This window comes from Panthera leo, chromosome D2 (assembly GCF_018350215.1).
Source record: "Panthera leo isolate Ple1 chromosome D2, P.leo_Ple1_pat1.1, whole genome shotgun sequence".
NCBI lineage: Eukaryota > Metazoa > Chordata > Mammalia > Carnivora > Felidae > Panthera > Panthera leo.
In genome coordinates this window covers 50,022,409-50,043,714 of record NC_056689.1, presented here as the reverse complement: position 1 = coordinate 50,043,714, position 21,306 = coordinate 50,022,409, and the positions used below count along the sequence as shown (strand labels likewise).

The window sequence follows — 21,306 nt, the reverse complement described above, 5'->3', positions numbered from 1 at the left end:
AGTAGATACTAAAATACACCAACAAAATCTACTTAAACTATTTTAAAAACAAAACTGTTACCTTGAGTTGCTGAATGGTTCGCTGTTTCATATCTATTTCCTGAGAACACTGGTTTTTCTTTTTCTCCAGTTCATTGATTTTCATTCTCAGCAATTTCTCCTCATCACGCATTACAGATACCTACAAAGTAATGTTTATAAAACAAATTAAATGTTTTTTATAATACTAACTGCTTTTTGTTGTTTAAAATTCATGGCCACTGGTTCAAAGATTCGTATCCTTTAAAACCCATTAGAAAAATTAGAGAGTCTAACATACTATGATATGGCTTCAAATTATAGGAAATGTCTTAATACACTAAAGGAGAGTGCATATGAAAAGATCACTTTCTTCTTACAATATTTTAAGAATTTCAAATTCTCTAAGTGCTCTAAAAAAGAATCAACATAGCACCTTGCAACAGCAAAATCATTGTCACAGAAAAATCAATAGAGATACTCTATGAGGAAAATACTGGCTCAGGTTTCCAAGGTTTACTGAGTAATGGGATCAGTAATACAAGAAATACTTTAAAAGCTAACAATGGCCCACAGAGGATGAAAATGGAACAATCATAAGATCAAAAGTTATCCACGCAAGTGAAGGTCAACTGATTTTTGATTACTGGTAACATAATTCTACAATTCTCTACCAATCCTAGAGATCTCATAAAATGAAGGCTATAAACTGAAAAAAAGCTCCCCTTCATGAAAAGCATGGAAATACCATAATAGTAGCTCTGAGTGGTTTGGTTTCAGGGAATTTTTACATTTCTTTTTAGGCTTTCTGAATGTTCCAAATTTACTACACAATAGATACATATTACCTTTATAATCCTACATTAATAATATTTATTATTTTTATTTTGTTTAAAAAATATGGAACTTAGAGTAATAAAACCATCCTTATCAATTTTACAGCCATAAACTATCAGCCAACGAGAAATAAAGACTGTGTGTTGCACCAATATGCACATAAGGACCACCTTAGTTTCCATCCTGGCTCTACCATTTGTTAGCTAAGTGAACTTGGACAAGTTAGATCTCTCAGTACATGTTTCCTTATCCATTAAATGGAAGTTAAAAACAATGCCTACCCCTAATATGTCTGAGAATTAAATGAGATGTTATATGTAAACTCAGAATAACTGACCCAGAGTAAGCTATTATTGTTGTTGTCATTATTATTATTTACATTGACACTACATATTATTTTGAAAAAGAAAAAATACCCTTAATAACCATCATTAGGGTAACAGTGGTCATCTATACAATAAAACATAAAAAGAGATACCCTTGTAAATAGTGGTGTAAAAAAAAATCTCAAAACTAGAGTTAAAAAGCAATATTTATATATAGATGATTCCATTTATAAAAATAGACACATACAAGTATACACAGCAATTACATACATATATTAAGTCAAATGCATACACAAAGATCTAAAAAAACATAGATGGACTGTCAAGAGTGGTCATGTTTAAACGGGAGAGAGAAATGAGAAATGTCAAGAAATATTTCCAAATAATATATACAATTAAGTTTTTAATTAGAAAAAGGAGCTATTACTTAATTGGAAAAATGAGCTATTATTTAAGTAGCTGGTTCCATGTGAATAGAAGTTAATTATACCATCCTTGAGAATGCTTACTGATAATCACGGTGCTCAGAAATAGTACCTTAAACCAGGAAGTTACGTGTCTAGAAAACAAAGGATCCAAATCTTCTGAGTAACGAACAAATGCTTTTCCAAATTATACCACATTGCTTTTAGCTTACTGATCTAAGAATTTTCCTATTATCTAATTATAGTTTAGGTCATCTTTACTGTCTAACATTCCTCATCTAATCTACCATTAAAATATTTGTCACGTAACTTCGAAACTTTCTGTATATACTTATATGAAACTCCATAGGTTTTTACATCTTACCTATGGTGGTATGATTTATATTTTCCTTCCACTGATTAAAAACGTTGTTATATTTCCCTTATTATAACGAATACATACTATAAGACATTAATAAATGCAACAATAGAGCTTTAAAAGAGTTGCCTATGCCACTGCCTAAGTTAATCAAAATATGTAATATTTTTATATATTTCCTTGCAGTCTATATTTTAATGCAGATTGTTCACAAACTTTTAATCTTACCATATACACTTGACCCTTGAACAATGCAGAGGTTAGGGATACATATCTTCTATGCAATCAAAAACTGACATATTATTTTTTAATTTTTTTATGTTTACTTATTTAATTTTTGAGAGAGAGAGAAAGAGAGAGAGAGCAAAGAGAGAACAAGCCAGGGAGAATCAGAGAGAGAGGGAGATTGAAACCCCAATCAGGCTTCACACTTTCAGCACAGAGCCTGACACAGGGCTCGAACTCATGAACTGTGAGATCATGACCTGAGCCAAAACCAGGAGTCGAACACTTAACGACTGAGCCACCTAGGTGCCCCGACATATTACTTTTGACTCTCCAAAACCCTGACCACGTGCCTTACCAATATCATAAAGTCAATGAACACATGTGTATGTTATATGTATTATATACTGTTTTCTTACAATAAAGTAAAGCTAGAGAAAAAAAAGTGGACCTGCACAGCTCAAATTTATCTGTTCAGGTTTGACTATATATAAAATTGGGTTCACTTTCTATTATTTAATATTATAACACAAGCATTTTCCATATTATCATGAAAGCTTAGCTCTTAACTTTGTACTTAAATCAGAATCCTGCTATTTATACTGATGATTCTGAAAACTTTATAAATTATAAATTGTGCTGATGAAACAATGAGAAATACAATTTACACATCTCTACAAATCACTATAAATGAAGAAACAGAACTTAGGCCAAAGCTTCCAGGCATCACAGTGCTTAAGGAACTGGCAGAGAAAGAAAAGAACCTCTATCCATAAAAAGTGCAGAGGGGAACTGGGTCCATAGCAAGAGCTTCACTCCCCCTTCCTTTTCTTTACTAGACAGACCTAATGGTCATGAAAATTGTTGCTTATTTAATCAGAAAGTTCATATCCATTCTAACTTTTTTATTCATTTTTAATTTACATTAATGCTATCTTATTATGGGCATTTTTTTACATTAAATAATAAACTATTCCAGAACTTCAATTTCAAATGGTTTAGAATAAACCAATCTTCTGTTGAAAAAATATATATATACTGGATGAAAAAAATAAATTTAATCTTTTTAAATGCATCCAAGAATTAGCAAAAAAAAAAAGTTAAGAAATACAGAGATAAAAACTGAGTGAAAATAAGAATCATAGAAATAAGTGGAGCACTGACAGATGCTGGCTTTTAAGTACATTTGAAAAATGAAGTGGTCTGGTTTTCCAAAGAATGGTAAAAAATAAAACTATTAAAATAAAGAACTTCAGGCTCAGACAGTTAAGTGTGTGACTTTGGCTCAGGTTATGATCTCACCGTTTGTGGGTTTGAGCCCCACGTCGGGCTCTGTGCTGACAGCTTGGAGCCTGCAGCCTATTTTGGATTCTGTGTCTCCCTTTCTCTCTGCCCTTCCCCCACTTGTGCCCTGTCTCTCTCTCTCTCTCAAAAATAAACATTAAAAAAAAGATTTTAAATAAAGAACTTCAATCATCAAAAGACGACAAAACAGAAGATATTTGTGACATATTTAACTGACAAAGAATCAAGAATAAAGAAATACTACACACACTAATTAAAAATAAAAAAAAAGCACAATTAAGAGAAAATATTAACAAATGATTTCACAGAGTAGTTAGTAACCAGAACAAATAGCCAATAAACACATGAATAGATGCTGGACTTCATTAATAATCATAGGAATACAATTCCAAATGGCAATAATACCCCTTCACATCGCCTGATGCAACAATTCCACCCCTTGGAATAGAAACTCTCTCTGGGGCGCCTGGGTGGCTCAGTCGGTTAAGCGTCTGACTTCAGCTGAGGTCACGATCTCGCGGTCCATGAGTTTGAGCCCCGCGTCCGGCTCTGGGCTGACAGCTCAGAGCCTGGAGCCTGCTTCCGATTCTGTGTCTCCCTCTCTCTCTGCCCCTCCCCCGTTCATGCTCTGTCTCTCTCCGTCTCAAAAATAAATAAAAAACGTTAAAAAATAAAAAAATAAAAAAAAAAAGAAACTCTCACACAAGTATATGCAAAGGCATGTATAAAAGAGGAATGCTGCTTCTACAGTAAAAAACAGAAAAAAAAAAAAAACAAACCTAAATGGCAATAGGCGAATGGATAAATAAATAGCAGAAGGTCACAGAAGGGTGTATTATACAGCAGTAAAAGTGATTATTACAACTATACATAAATGAATCTCAGAAATATGATGTGAAAAATAAAGTCTCAGAAAAATACAATATACTGTTTAGAGATAAAGAATAAATATGGTTTTAAATTATATTTTTAGAAGGTAAGAAAGATTAAACACAAAACGTTCAATGGAGGTAGGAAGCATAAGTAGGGATGGGGCCCACAAGCATTTGCTATATCAATTTCTTCAGACCAGACACATTTAAGTATTCTTTTTAACTAACTCAAAGTAATAACAAAAAAGAATTCTTTAAAACCGTTTCAGCTTTGGGGCACCTGGGTGGCTCAGTCAGTTGAGCACCTAACTTTGGCTCAGGTCATGATCTCACAATTCATGAGTTCGAGCCCCATGTCGGGCTCTGTCAGCGACAGCTCAAAGCCTGGAGCCTGCTTCAGATTCTCTGTCTCCCTCTCTCTCTGCCCCTCCCCTGCTTGCACTGTGTCTCGGTCTCTCTCAAAAATAAATACACATTAAAAAAAAAATAATAAGAAAAATTAAAAATTGTTTCAGCTTTTAGGGGTGCCTGGCTGGCTCAGTTGAGAGAACATGCAACTCTCGATCTTGGGGTTATGGGTTCAAGCCCTACATTGGGTGTAGAGATTACTTAAAAATAAAAAGCTTAAAATTAAAAAAAAAAACAAAGAAAACCACATTTATTAAAAAAAAAAAAAAACACTTTCAGCTTTAGAAAAACTCTAAGTACAAGACAAAATCAAGAAGTCATGAAAGAAAAATAAATAAATTTAAATACATGAAAATCAAAATTTGCTCTAAGGCAAAAAAAGAGCCCTATTAAGAAAAACAGCAATGAGGGGAAGGGGTCTTCAATTCATATCTTTAAAAACGCTAATTTCCTAAATATGTAATAAGCTCCTATAAAGCAAAAATAATTGAAAAAAACAGAAAAATCAATAATCCAAATTAAAAGGCCAAAGATATGAATACACAGTTCATAGAAAAAAATATAAATGGCTTTTAAACAAAAAGATGCTCACTCATAATTAGAAAAATGCAAATTAAATTACTGTGAGATACATACTTTATCTGTCAAATTAGCAAATATCAAAAAGTATGATAAAATACTACTTTGTGGATTAGGGTGGAAAAAATATTCTCTTATTCTCATAATTACCTCTGGCTTACAAATTGGCATTGAGAGTATCAAAACTACAAATGCATCAAAATTACAAATGTACAAACCAGTGAATCATAAATTCTACTTCTGGGAATTTATGTATCACAGAATTTCTTGTAAATGTTCAAATGACTGCTGCATAAGCTCAATCAGCAGAAGACAAAATTATCTGAATTGTCTAATAATACAGGACCAATTAACTAATGGCAAATACAGTTTGTAGTCATAAAATAGTTCATTTGGAGATTCTTTTTTTCTTTTTTTAATGTTTATTTACTATTGAGAGAGAGAAACAGAGTGTGAGGGTGGCGGGACAGAAAGAGAGACAGACACAGAATCTGAAGCAGGCTCTAGGCTCTGAGCTGTCAGCACAGAGTCCAACGTGGGGCTCAAACCCTTGAACCATGAAATCATAACCTGAGTGGAAGTTGGACACTCAACTGACTGAGCCACCCAGGCGCCCCTGGAGATTCTTGACATTATCCTGATATGAGAAGACAGCCAAGATGCACTATTAAGTGAAAAAACTAAGATTCACAACAGTGTCTATAGGATATTTTCATTTTTTTTTTTTTTTTTTTTACAGAAAGAGAAGAAAGAAGGCTAGAGAGAGGAAGAAGTAAAGAGAAAGTAACTGGTATCGTTTGATGCCTTGGAGAGAAACTTGATGGCTAGGAAGGAGGGAGTTTTTTTTCTCACTGTATATACTTTTGTGTATTTTGTACTTGCAATCAGTGATTACATTTCCTATTTTAATATTAAACTAATAAAAACTTGTTACAACTATACTGCATACACTTACGAATATTATCTGCAAACAAGTTTCATTTTTACTTCTGGGGGAACTTGAACTTGGCAGTGCTTAAAAGAAAAAAAGATTCTAATCCTATATGAGGCACATTTTTTTCTTTTTTTGAAATTTACTAAGTTTTTTATTTTAATTCCAGGATAATTAACATACAGTTATATTAGTTTCAGGTGTACAACGTAGTGATTCAGCAATTCTACACATTACCCTGCGCTTATGATGATTAGTGGACTCTTAATCCCCCTCACCTATTTCACCTATTCCCCCATCAACCTCCCCCACATATTTTTCTTAACGTTGAACATTCCTGTTTGTTGAAGCTGGCTAAATTTTCTTCTGTGAAATAAGTTTTCTCAGCATTTTAAGAAAAATTATGGAGTTGGTAAATGTTCTGTTTCATTCTAAAATCTGTGTCTAAAAAATGTGCTAAGGAAGGGAAACAATCTTTGTTATTTAAGTTGGCCATACAACTTTTCAAATAACCTACCTCTTTCTGTACTTGCTCAATCTGTTTTTTCGCATCAGCCAGTTTCTCTTTCAGCTCAGCATAGTCTTCCTCCTTCCTCTGAAGATCTGCTTTCAGATTCTGGGTAAGAGCAGAGCTTGCAGAGAGCTCCTCTTTCAACCTAAAGAACACAAATCATGTTCTATAGTGACCACCACTAGACACATAAGATCATATGTGTAACTGCTAACGATCTACAAAATTCTCTATTTTCACAAACCTGGAATGTCCAATGAGTCCTTCAGAGAGGATTTCATGTGATTTTATAAACAGATTTTTGCACATAACTTTGGGTTCCAAAGGTTTATTTGAACAAAGTTCAAGTTCTTTACTCATCATACATGCTATATTGTATTAGATTAAGTTATGCCCATCTATTATTTAAAAGCTACATAGGAAAACCAATAAAATAAATGCTTTGCACATTTTTAAATATTTTAATAACATTTATCTTACTTTTCTGCTTTTTGCCGGTTGGTTTCATTTTCTTCTTCCTTTAACTGAAGTGAATGCTTTGCCTCTTGCAAATTATTTGTTAATTGTGCGATTTCTTCTTTCAACTTGATTTCCTTTTCACTTAAATCTTTGGTGTTTTTAATAGAATCCTGAAGATTTGCTTGAAATTCCTTCAGACTTCTCTCTAGCTTTGAGATGATAGATTCCTTTTCCAATATTTCTTGTTCTAACTTGGCTGAACGACTACATTCATCTTTTTGAGTTTCTAAGATTGCTTTAAGTTCCTTTATTTTCATCTCATAGCAAGTAACATCTTGTGTAAGTTCTGAAAGTGCTCTCTTCCCTTCAACTACATGCTGTACTTGAACATCAAGAGAAATGTTTTTTTCTTGCAATTCTTGTTTCAGCTGTTGTATAAGATTTTCTTTTTCTTTCAGTAGGTCACCTTGATTTTTATTCTCCCTCTCCTCTGTTTTTAGCCTATTGTTTTCATCCATACAGCCTCTTAATTCTGCCTGTAATTTTTCTATTTGTTGTTCCAATTCCTGGATCTGATGACTTTTTTTGGAAGAGGCTTTTACAATCTCCTTACACTCTTCCCAAATGGCCTCAATACTAGAGTGGAAAGAACTTTCCCTACCGAGTTCTTGAATATGATATTCGTTAACCTGCTTACTTACCAAATCATCATTATCTAAAAGGTTTAACTGTGTATTCTGTAAATTATCTTCTTGAAAGCCACTTGACAGATCCCGGAGATTGAGTAAATCTATGTTTGCGATCTGAGAAACTGAATCAAGCATTCGTAGTTCATCTATTTTTGCTTGCATTGCTTTTATTTGTGAAACATTAGTTGTGATATTTTTTCTAGCGGTTTCTATTTCCTTTGACAATTTCTCAATCTTTTCCGCCTGTTCTTGATTTATACCTCTCTGCACATGTAATTCAGAAATTGCATTATCATAATTTGACTGAATTTGTTGGACCTCAATATTTAAAGTCAAACTCTTCTTTTCAGAAGAAGAAAGTTCCTGCTGCAAACTAATGATCTTTTTGTTTAATTCTGCTTTTTCTTCCTTTTCATTTTTAAGTTCATTCTCAGCCATGAGTAGACATGTTTTCAGTTCTTCATTATTTTCTTGTAAAATTCTAATGCCTTCCTCATCTTCTGAAATGCTCTTCTGCACTTCTTCTCTTTTCTTTTCATCTTCAGTAATAGTTGGAGTTACGTGGATAGGTCCTTTAAAAATAAGAAAACTGTTATTAATCTGGCAAACCTTAATAAAACCAGAAAATTACCCTATAGGCCAATATTAAAACATACAAAAAATATGAAAGCAAACTTTTAATGAGAAACAGAAACAGGGCATTGAGTGAAAAAGAAAAAACAGGTTGCAAAGCATACACCCACATAAGCCCATTGATGTAAAAATTATAGTTCCTTAAATTAATGCAGAAAGAGTTAGCAAAGGAAGCATGCCGAAATAGATGGTAGCTACCTGAGTAGGATTACCAGTTATTTCTCTTCTTTTTATAACTTTCAATATTATCTAAATTTTCTACTACAAGTCTTTGTTATCATTATAACATGGGACAGAGGGAAGGAAATCACATAATGAGACACTTAAGGTGGACATCCCAAACCTTAAAGAACAATTTTAAAGTACAATTGTATTACAGATCTACTGAATTAATGACTTGAAAACTGAGTACCTTATTTTAATAGCTAAAATTAGGGGGGAAATCGTTGAAATTCTGAGAACTCTGATATTGCCTTACCCTTCTTCACTAGCTGTATAACTGTCAATAAACTCCCCAACCCTAAGACCACTTCCTCAAATGTAAAGCAGAAATAATAACATCACCTATCTCAGTTTCCACAGTATGGATACAAAAACAAGCCTTATCAGTAGATTTCTATTTTTCAAATACAATCCGTATTCATTTCCTTCACCTAATTGTCTAAATGCTCTTGGGTAACTGTGCAATCTCATTTTGGAATCCCAAGATCTTTCTTTAATACAGACTAATTTTAAAAGCACACTGAATAAGGTTTTATTATCTGTAACTCATTGTGTCCTCTGCCTCATAGAGAGGGTGGGGAAAACATGGCATTACCCTTGCTGTATAGCCTCACTATCTTAAAAGCTGCTTAGTTTATTTTTGAAGCTTTTCTTATGTTTGTAGTTACATTTTCCCAATTTACTGCCTCAAGATTCTTAATTTATTCTAAGGATTCCAGCTACTCTGGAATCTTAAAGATTTACCCTATTTTTACAACAAACTAGCCCACTTCCTCTTACGGATTTTTTTTTTTTAAATAATCTTCAACCAATATATTATTCTTCCATCTGAGTGTCTCCTAACCTTTTACAAAGTTGGGGCAAGTCGTCCCAAAGTGGAATGATCCAGTCTCCACTGGTTCAGATTTCTGTTTTACTTCCCATTTCATGTAATTCTCTACTTGTCATGCTATATTTATACCTATGACTTCATCAGTGGAAATGACTAATGAAAAAAACTAAATGAGGATGATAAGAGTCCTGGACTTTTTTTTTCATAACTTAGAAATGTTTTTTTAAAAAAAGAATCCTCTTGCCCTTTAAAATGACAAGTTATAAAATTGTCTGAACCCTTCATGAGGAGAGATGGGATCTAAGCAAGTTTAAAATGAGAATAATCAGAAATTCAGAACTCACAAATAGATCCTATCTATCCTAAGTTGAGAAATTTGAGTCACGCATACCATATGGATATAGTCCCTAAACCCTCAAGTGAATACAGAAAGCTCAATAAAACTTTTGTGATCAAATAATGTTGTTCTTTTAATTTTACTATATTTCAAGACTGGGATAATTACATAACATAAGGTAAATCAAACGAATTTGTTTTGTACCTGATTTTTTTTTCAGATACTCATACTGTTCTTCCAGAAAATTTTAAATGTTTTCTATCAAAAGATTTATACAACATATTCAGAACAGCCTTGTCAGGTAGAAATTAAAGTATTAGTCAAGCAACAGAGATGGGAAAAACTCTTCAGTATCTATTGTTAACTTATAAAAACTACACATAAACAATAAGAATGCAGTTAACACTTTAATTCAGTATTTACACTATACTCAACTTATACGTATGCTGCTTACTGTATTTTGTTATAACAGGTACAGTTTTGATTGAACAATCGCAAGTAAGCAGACTGTATCATGTCTCTAGTTTGCCTCCTTTATTGCTACCTGAAGGCTTGTTTCTTAGACTGTTTACATGGTTACCAGCTTTCCCAAAGTACAGATACAGTGACCTCAGACAAGCAAATTCACTTTCACAGGAAAATTGCTTTGCATTCCTTTTTAAGAAGAGAAAACATGCATCTATGAAACACTATCAACCCCCTGATCCTATCCTAGTGGTTACAGGACTCACATATTTTATTCCAGAGATTTTAGTAGAAGTTAAAGGGGAAAGATGGTGGTTATAACTATGATTTTCATAGGGTACCTTACTTATATATTCCTTGTAGTCTCTAATAACATAAAAAAATTGAGAAATGGCCAAGTGGTTGTGAATTTAAGGAGAAAAAAATATTTTGTCGTATTACATAAACTTACTTAAATCTACCCATATCAAATTATTTATGCCTAACAACTACAGTTCTTAAATACTCTTCATGAAAAGGTTACCTTTAGGATTAGTCCCACTGTGTGTATTACTTGCTCCTGGCCACTTCCACTTCCTAGTGACCTACTGATCCTACGTTCTCAGCTACTCTATGGCACAGACCAAAGCAAAAAGAGGGAGAGGAACAGTGTGCTATGGAAAATCATAGCAAAGGCACCCCTCCTTCAATGCATAACAGAAGGCATATGTTTATTATGTCTTGATCTATTAGCTCACATGAGCACCACACATCCTATAAACCATATATCTAATGCTATATTATCCTCTAAGGCATTTACTTTTGTAAACATTCATTTCACTGAGGTTCTATAAGGTTTATCATGTTGGTATACTACCCACTGCCTTCATCTCTGAAAACCTCAGGAGGCAGGTAGTACTTATTTTATTTTGCTAATGACAAAAGTAAGACTTAACTTACCCCTTTTCTCAAGGTGAAGCAGCTAGGCAGGTTGCTAAAGCTAAACTTTATAAACCTTTCGTAGAAAGCCCTTACGCCCTGTATCATACTACAAAAGTTTTCTAAAAAAATAATGATTTTCTTAGAGAGAACATAAAAGTTGATATATTCTTCCACATAAACAGAGACATACGTTATACAGTAAGCATGCACCCACTTTTTAGTAATTCTACAGTAAATGCAATAACTCAAGCACATTTGTCTTTGGTACTGTTCAGCTCGAAGTCTTACTGTCAAATGTCCTTTTATAGAAGTAATAAAGAATGCAAAGGGAGAAAACAGTGTGGAGAGATTTGGGCATGAAAAGATACTGTAATTATTTATTAAAGAAAACTACCATTAAGCACAGAAGTAAAAAGAATCATAGGCATGCAAAAGAGTGATAAAAATACAGTATCTAAAATTATTTTATTAAAATAAAAGACAGCTGTAAATACACACACCCATCCTCCAGGCAGTTTATAATGTTAGCATTAAAATCAGTGACATTTACATTTCCTCAGGTTTTTTCCTTAGATAAGTAAATTTCCTATTTGCAACTCTGTCCATTACTGATTTAGGAATTAACTTTCTGAAAGTCCTCCTGCTGACAAATAAAGTAGTACCTTTCTTTGCTGGCGGTTCTTCTGGTTGAAGTTCATTTTCATTTTGTCTTTTTCTTCCCAAATGGGTTTTGGTTTTGTCATCCTCAAGCACCTGAACTGTTTCATTATAAGCCAATGTATTGCTTGTTATTAAAGAAGAGGTACCAGCCTGGTCCTAAAAGAGAATAATTAAGATTAGTTCACATACAGAAAGCTACAATACATGTAAAAGCTATATAAATGTTTCAGTGGTGTATCATAAAAATTTTATTTTCAAATCAGTAGAAACATTTTCTAATTTATTTCTTAAATCTCACCCTAAAATAACTGACGGCTCTGGCAAATGAGTAATATTAACTAACTTGTACACTCTCTAAGGAAAACAAAAATACTTATCTTAAAGTCAGTTAAGCATGTAGTTTCACCCTGATACCGAAAATCACATTCATCATTAGTGGGTTTAGACCTGCATGGGGATAACTGGAGAACCCTAAAACACTTACCTTTAAGTCACATTCCAAATGTGCTTTGAAAAGAAAAATACAAAAGTACTACCACAAAACTGTTTCTTACAGATGGCTAAACTTAAAATCTTGAGGTCCCCCTCTAGAAACTCTGCAAGTTTTGTTTTGTAATCAAAGCCTCTCAGAGATAAGCAGCACCTATCTTTAACAACTCCCAGAAAAATAGTTTAGGCCTTAGCTTCTAAGCCTATGTGTATTTAAAGATATACAGTCCACATACAGCTTTAAAACTGAACCCCCAGTTTATCTAAACAATAAAAATCACTTAGATTTTTATTTTTTAACACAAATACTATGCCTCCCTAAAAGGCTGGCAGAAAACAAAGATAGAATATACTGTTCTCCAGAAAGAGGAAGGATGAAACTCAGTAGTTAGGTCTATAAAGTAATCAAAAGTATGGTAAAGGCAGGAATTTTTTTTTTTTTTTTTAATGCAAAGATTACTTAAATCCCTACATGCTGGTAGCAATCCATGTTGGGGGAAAAAAAAGTGTATGAAAAAAACAAAATGCCATTTTATACCATAAATAAAACATTTTATTCAGAAGATATAAATGAGATGCCTTTTTTAAATTACAAAGTAATGAGGGTTTTTTTTAAGAAGTTTTTTTTAGCTATCCCTAAACAGAGGAGGATGTCATGACGAAAAACCTCCACGCGTTTTCACAATTAGTCCCCTGGTGTCACTGAGAAATAACAAAATCCTGGAATAGACAGATCACACGGCTGACAGAGCCTGAGAGTTTTCATTCAAACACTCCATAACAGGATCAAGTTGGCTCCTTCCTCACTCTTAGACCTATCAAAATGATATGATCATTTTTTTCCTCCTTCAAAGGATACAACTTCACCAAAAAAAAAAAAAAAAAAAAAAAAAAAAAAAAAAAAATCTATCCTCCACAATTCATTTACTGAAAAGAGTCTTTTCTGCCCCTAGAGTATGCTTTTGGATGGAAGGATGATCAAGAACCGACATTCAAGACAAACTTTTTTATCTTTCAGAAGAGTCTGCTTTCAAGACAAGCTTTGGAAGTGACCCTAGATTAACAGTTTAACAGCACATCGAGGCTAAGTCCCAAATTACTCTGCATTTGTTTACATATTTATGTGAACAATACTGTACACGGTTTTAACTTGGTTGATAACACAATCTAGAACCCATCTAAAAAGTTTATTTACAGGCAAGGACTATTAAATTAGGAATATGGCTTATTTTATAGTGCTTTCTCACTATTACTTAAACATTACTGACACACTGTGGTATACAAACAAACATACTACAGAAATAAATATGATTCTACCTTAAATTTCTAATAATTCTCTTCGAAGTGGTAGTCGCCAGTGTGATCTGTCTCTGGCTTTTTTTTTCTTTTTTGTATTTTCCTTCACCAAACCAAATAAGACTTAAAATCCAAATGAAGTGATTAGAGCAAAAGCATGTGGTGACTAACCAAACAAAGGTGCTGAGAGAGTCTGGAGGCCCAGCAATTCAGTTACTGTAAAAAGTCAAGCCCCAAGTCCCAAAAGGTCTTACCTCCCCTTATTTCACAAGTCAATTTTCTCTTCTTAATCTCTATCACCACTATCCAATTACCCTTAATCAAAATTCTCATCAACCATCACCTGACTCTTCCAAGATGCTTCTCTGGTCTGTCTCCAGTCTAACTCCATCCCAATCCCATCCTACAAGTTTCCAAATACATCACTCAAAATAAAAAATCAACTTTGCTACTCCTCTCCTTAAAATTAACAACTCCTCACTGCCCATAAAATAAAATCCAAACTCTTTAGTGCAGTATTTAAGGACTTCCATCATTTTACCCCAACCCACCACTCCCAGATTCATTTCTCACCTCTCCTTGCTTTTAAACTTTCTTGAATAAATGCTTGTGCTTTCCTACAGTGACTGAAAGACTTCTCACTTCCGTGACTTTGTATAGTGATTCCTAAACCTGAAAGGCCAGCCTATTTTCTTGTCTATCACAGCCACAAACTGTCCCCTCCCCCTACTTTCAACTGGCTGAATTTTAGTCACCCTTTATGGCTCAACTAAATCATTTTAACCTCCAGAAAGTATTCCCTAAACCTCTACCTAGTCTCAGCTTCTTGCATACAGTGACTACACTGCACATTTCATTGTAATTATGTTTATATGGTTTCTCTCTTACTGAGGAGTCATTAAGGGGACTAGTTTTTATTAACCTATATAAGTCTCAAAATCTAACAAGGTACCTGGCATCCAGTAGACACTCACAAGTGTTTCTTGACTAAAATAAGCCATTTTATGCTTCTTATCCTTTCTGTCCTCCTTATTACAAGGGTGTCTTTCCCAGTTCAGGTACAAAAAAAGTCAGATAGCCTGAATAATGCATCTAATAAATAACAAAAGACAGGCCTGCTACCAGAGATTAGACAGAAGGTAAGCTACTCTTCTTATATACCCATGCAGTATCAAAAGCCCAGCTAATGTTGAGACGATTCAGAGAATATTGGTGGGTAATGGACTTTGACTGTAAACATACAAAGGACAGTCAACAGTCACTTTTTACAAGACACCAACCCTGACTCATCTGGTCAGAGAAAAAGACCTACAAAAGCACCTCCAAACAAAGCAGAGAGGTTTGGCTATTAGTTTACTCAGGCTATTATGTTATGTCTATATGTTCTGACTTTTTTAATTCAAAAAATAATCTAAAGGAGTTTACAATAAAAAACATAAAACCAAAAATCATTTTTTTAAACAAAGGATTAAAAGGCATGCTGATTATCCTAAACTAACTAAATATGAAATTACCTAAATTTGTATGTATCAAACGCTTAAAGGCTTTGTATGGCACAGAATACATGATGTAATTTTTTAAAGAAAATATCCTTGCTATTATTAAGCATACGAACATTAGCAAAAATGCATATAATTAAAAAAAAAGCCTCTAACAAAAAACCCCTAATTTCAATGATTTTCATTTTTTTAAAATGTTCATTTATTCATTTTGAAGAGTATGAATGCATGTGTGGGTTCAGGGGAGAGACAGAATCCCAAGGAGGCTCCACACTGTCAGCATATAGGTAGGCATGGGGCTCCAACTCATGAACCATGAGATTGTGACCTGAATGGAAATCAAGAGTGAGTTGCTTAACCGACTGAGCCACCCAGGCAGCCTCCACCATTGAATTTCATTTAAAGTTCTATATAGAGATACAGAAATATAGATACAGTGATGGAAATCTTTATGATCTGAAGATATCTAAGCACATGAAGTTCCTTTTGCCCCAGAGCTCCCCTTCCAAGGGGGCTATGTGTTCTTCTCTCTCATACATATAAAGTACTGCCAGCATAGTCTGTGGGATATTATGTTCAAAGAGGTCAAATGTTCTCCTGCAAGTTACTCAAAAATTCAGATTTGCACAAGAGTAAACTGAATTTCAACACCCAAATAAACAATTCAACATTCTTAGTAAATTATTTTTAGCTATATGAGCTATTTTAAATTATTTTATTTTGAACCAAAACATAGACTTTTTAATGTAATTTGTAAGGCAGACAAAGTTAAATTCTTACACTGCGTATAAACGTGTTATCCGTATGAAATTTTAGGTTTTGAAATTTATTGATTGTATCCTCTTTTTGAGCAATCATATCTCCCAACTCTTGAATTTTTTGATTCTGCATAAGTATTGTCTTTAAAAAGAAGAAAAACAGCAATGTTTAGTAAATATATTTTAGGATAGATAAAATGCAAATAGGATATAATTTTTGAATTCCTTCAAATTTAAAACGAAGTAAAAATACCAGTAGCAACACACCATGCATAGTATGACCTTATTTTTGTTTAAAAATAATATAAATTTAAATTAAAAAAAAAAAAAAGAAAAGCAATTTAATGAATTGAGTAAGAGGAATCTGGAATCAGACCATCTGAGTCTGAACCCTAGCTTCTCCACCTTCTAGTTGTATGATCCTGGGCAAGCTATTTTATGTCTCTGTACAAATAAAAAATAACAGTATCTACATCACAAAGTTGTTCTGAGATGTAAAGCACTTAAAAGAGTATACAGTAATGTTCTATACAAATAAATACATATAAAGTAAAAGTCTAAAAAAAGATACCAACCAACTTCGTTTTCCCATTTTTATTTAGGACAAAGATTATGGGGGATTTATTTTCTATTTTACATATAACTGAATTTTTACAACTAGGATCTACTATTTTTATAACTAGAAAAAATAAAGGAAAAGATGAGGAATCATCCAAACACTAGCTGTGGTGTCTTCTGCTAAGTACATTATTTTGGTTATTTCTTCAAATACTGGATATTAGATACCAAAGATCTTATTTATGTCTAATCATATCTTAAAATATTTAGCTCTTTAGAAGGATAAATACAAATTGATATAAGACCCATGCCAGAGAAGGTCAGGAAAAATAGCAAGTTTAGAGCTCTAAGTTCACTACACGTGCATGTATGCTTGCAATTTCATATTTAGACCTATCAATGTCAAATCCATCTACAACCACTTGGAATGATTATCTGATCTAAAGATACAAGATGCCGAAGATCTTCAGAATTCAATGCTGCACACTGATCAGGCCATATCTCATATTTTACAACAGTAATTTTAGGTGAAATAAACACCATTTAAATGCATCCAAGTAACACTATGCACCCACCGAAAGAATAACACATATCTTTATGTGCTGATGTACAATTACATCAGCATGATCTCCAAGACACCTTTTGATGGAAGAAAACAAGACACAAAACTAATTAATCCCATTTGTGTAAACTTTTCAAAAGATGTATGTATGTGTTTTCTATATACAAATAAATATCTTCTGGAAAGACTGAAGAAACTTTCTAGTTGCTATCACTAAGAAAAGGCCTGAGAGTGAAAGCACTTATAATTTTCAATTTTTTTAATCACATTCATTTATTATTTTTTAACTATCTTTAAAATAAATGTACCTTGTCATAATTCACGCTCCTTCAATTGCTTAATTATTAAGTTCCTTATCAAGACAAAATAAAACTTGAAGTATTACCTTATCAGATTTCTCAAGCTCTTGAACCAATGAATTTATGTTAATTTCTGATTCTGAAAAAATAAGAATATTGAAAACAAATATATAAGCATCTAAAAAATATATTACTGTATAATCATTGACACATAAGCTTCTATAGTTGACCTAACACTAGTGTTACAGTCAGGAAAAATGATTTTCACAGCCACTAGAAGCACCCAGGACTCAGTTACTAATTCTACCACCAGAGGGCAAGGTTTCTGTAAAAGCCACTTTCAAAATCCAATCCAAGGAAAAAATGAATGACCTATGTTAAATAGTGAAAAATTTCTGGTGTAATTTCAGAGATGAAAGGAAAATAGAAGCTTTTCTATTTTCATAATGTAATGTATGAAATACATTCATAATGTAATGTAAATACATGATATTTTCTACCCATCTTGTTTCACACAGAAAAGGGCAGAACATGTCCTCCAACACTTTTAAAAACCAGGTATGACAAGACATTGAGAGTGTGTGTGTGTGTGTGTGTGTGTGTGCGCGCGCGCGTGTGTCTGAGCTGGAATGGAGCACCAATGAAACAAACTTAAAATCACTCCATAGGAGTTACTCCATCCCAAACGTACAAGCCCAGAGCAGAATCTACCACACTATGACAGAACATAAAAAATACAGAACAAAATTCACAGCTTTACAATTTCCTAAGATTTCTTAATTTGCTGATAAACTAATGCTTCATTTGGTGTTTGTTGTTCTTGTTGGTTTTGAGGGGTCCACTTTCTACTTTCTATTAATATTAGCCTAAAAGTAAATGAAGGCAAAAAAAATTTTTAATAGTAAATTAGTACAAAGCCATTAAAATGTTAAAATATTAAATGTTGCCTAGATCAAAGAATTTTCTAGTCAGTACAGTAAATATGTAAATAAGCATCTGTTTTACTCACCGACTATGTTTTTTATGCATTTGTAACATCTAAATATGGATAAAATACATCTACTTACCATTTTCTTTCTTTTTTAACTCTTCCTGGATTTTGATTAATTCTTCTTTGGTTTTAGCTAATTCAGCTTTAACTTGATTAAACTTTATTTCTAAACAAGCAATAGCTTCCTGGGGGTCAGCAAGAGATGCAATATATAAGTGAGCAATTTCAGCCTGTTTCTTAATATCAGTGACATCATCTTGAAGGGAATCAATAATATCTTCAATTCCTACATAATTATGTGCTTCCTAAAAACAGCAAAAACCACATGCCTAATGTTAACAGTGGCTTTCACTCTTGCAATGTGGCACTATCTAATTTCGACAGTTTTAAGAACACATAGCAAAAAAATTCACAATTTAGACTTTTTTTCAATAAATTGTATCAAAGTATCTCTAATTATTAAAAAGCTGTGTTCCATTACTCATGACTATTTTATGGAACATGAGACACAGTTTCCCATAAAAAAAATGTCATAAGTTGTGAGAAATCCTTCTAGAACAATTATGACTGTTAGTTCAGGTATACTTTGTTATATAATGTCTCATAAGGGCTCTGGTGGGACAGCTAAGGAAACAGACCTCCATCATCACAACTCAGACCAAGAGCCAAACCATGTCTAGGATACATAAACATGATTTGACAGCAAGAGCCAGGACATCACCATCCCAGGCCCCTAAACTGAGTTATTAAAAAAAAAAACAAAACAAAATCAAACAACCCCCAAAAGACATCAATTTCAGTGGAAGCAGAAGAAGGGTATGTTTCCTCAAGGGCAGGGAATGGTCAATCAGCCAACAAGAGCAATCCTGTTTACATATAAATGATTTTGCTTTAATCAGAGCAAAATTGTTTAAAATGGACACAAATGAGGCTAAAAGGAATCTACCTACAATCAATACATCTAAAAAGCAACACAAAAGGAGATATAAACATGACACATAATTTCTCTCTAGTCTAATAGCTATATTTAACTAATTGTGCTTACATTACTAACAAAGCATGCTTAATTATAATAAAGCTACACAGAAAGTATTTTAATTCTAAAGTATATTAGTGTTTCTCATCACTGATGTGGTACTCTACACACAGATCAAACACCTCACTGGACTTCATATTTCAGTTAACATACTTTGTTTTCAACTTTCATGACACAATCTTCATTCTCTGGTTCTTCTTGAGTGTCACATTTACCAACCAAATCCTTGAAGATAGCCAAACGACATTCAGCATTTTCCTCAAGTATCTCTCGTTCCTGAAGGAGAGTTTCCCTTCATAACACAAATTAATCCCATTAGGAAACATAAAAGCACAACTTTGTGTTTTTGTTTTGAATTTGTAAGATTAAGGATACATGCACCCCTATGTTTACTGCAGCATTATTTATAATAGCCAAACTATGGAAGTAGCCCAAGTGTCCACTGATAGATAAATGGATAAAGATGTGGTGTACACACACACACACACACACACACACACACACACACACACACACATATAAACAATGGAATATTATTCAGCCATAAAAAGAATGAAATCTTGCCATATACAACAACACAAATGGAGCTAAAGGGTATAATGCTAAGCTAAATAAGTCAGAGAAACACAAATACCACATGATCTTACTCACATGTGGAATTTAAGAAATAAACAAACGAGCAAAGGAAAAAGAAAAAAGAGAGACAAACCAAGAAACAAATTCTTAACTATACAGAACTGATGGTTACCAGAGGGGAGGTGGAAGGGGGCATGGGTCAAATAGATGATGGGGATTAATAAGTACATTTATCAGGGCACCTGGGTGGCTCAGTCGGTTAAGCATCCGACTTCAGCTCAGGTCATGATCTCGCAGTCTGTGAGTTCAAGCCCTGCATCGGGTTCTGTGCTGACAGCTCAGAGCCTGGAGCCTGCTTTAGATTCTGTGTCTCCCTCTCTCTCTCTGCCCCTCCCTCGCTCTCTCTCTCTCTCTCTCAAAAATAAACAATAAAAAAAAGTTAAAAAAAATAAGTACACTTATCATGATAAAAAAGTAAATAAGAACTAAATTTCTAAGATTAAATTTATTATAAATTAAAAGCAGAATTTAAATCATTCACGTACAATTCAGAACCACTGTCAAGATTAGCAACAGCTACGCTCAAGGCTGAAAGAAGAGGTCAGAATTCAGAAGCCACTTAATATAAAAAAAGTAAATAAAAAACTCTGTACAAATAAAATTCTCAATTTTTACTAGGACATGAAAGAAGTAACTTACTTAAAATCAGCTTCCCGCTGAGCTAAATACTGAGTAAACTCCTGTGTAACTTCATCACGAATTTTAAATTCCAATGTTAACTTTTCCTTTCTTTCAGTTATCAGTTTTTTTTTCAAGTCTTCTATTAAATCCAACAGTTTCTAAAACATAAACATTAAAATCCTAAGAACAAATATATCCCAAGGGAAATATTACTGTCCGAGTATTCAAAAATAACTCTTTAGTTGACTATAATTATGCATCCTTTTAATAATGATAATATTCTCACTGAAAATTACATATGTGCAGAGACTCAGTAATCTGAAAAGCCTCTCTACATTTTAAAAATACACTTACAGTAACTCAGATGTCTCACTGTATGGCTACACTAAGAAAAAAAAGGACAAAAAAATCTGAAGATCCATTATCCACCAGGAACTACTCTGGGGAGTTCATATTCGATGGCTTTCAACCCACATAACCTTCTGCGAGCGTGGTAGCAGCAGCCACACTTTGTAGGTGGGGAAAGTAAGGACCAGGTTTGTGGAAAG

At 33.4% G+C, this 21,306-nt stretch overlaps 1 protein-coding gene across 6 annotated transcripts in view; it reads right to left on the bottom strand.

The window, feature by feature from the left end:
• KIF20B (kinesin family member 20B) overlaps positions 1-21,306 on the bottom strand; it is a 72,698-nt gene that overhangs the window by 31,357 nt on the left and 20,035 nt on the right. For 4 of the 6 annotated variants that reach the window (XM_042908814.1, XM_042908817.1, XM_042908815.1 and 1 more), the window contains exons 15-23: positions 20,777-20,916; positions 19,655-19,793; positions 18,542-18,770; positions 17,561-17,613; positions 16,078-16,197; positions 12,016-12,169; positions 7,276-8,515; positions 6,802-6,940; positions 62-181 (exon numbers count right to left, since the gene is read on the bottom strand). In XM_042908814.1, coding sequence (XP_042764748.1) covers positions 62-181; positions 6,802-6,940; positions 7,276-8,515; positions 12,016-12,169; positions 16,078-16,197; positions 17,561-17,613; positions 18,542-18,770; positions 19,655-19,793; positions 20,777-20,916 — 2,334 coding nt within the window. The remainder of the gene's footprint in view (positions 1-61; positions 182-6,801; positions 6,941-7,275; positions 8,516-12,015; positions 12,170-16,077; positions 16,198-17,560; positions 17,614-18,541; positions 18,771-19,654; positions 19,794-20,776; positions 20,917-21,306) is intronic. The other 2 variants (XM_042908818.1, XM_042908819.1) reach the window with 1 other exon arrangement.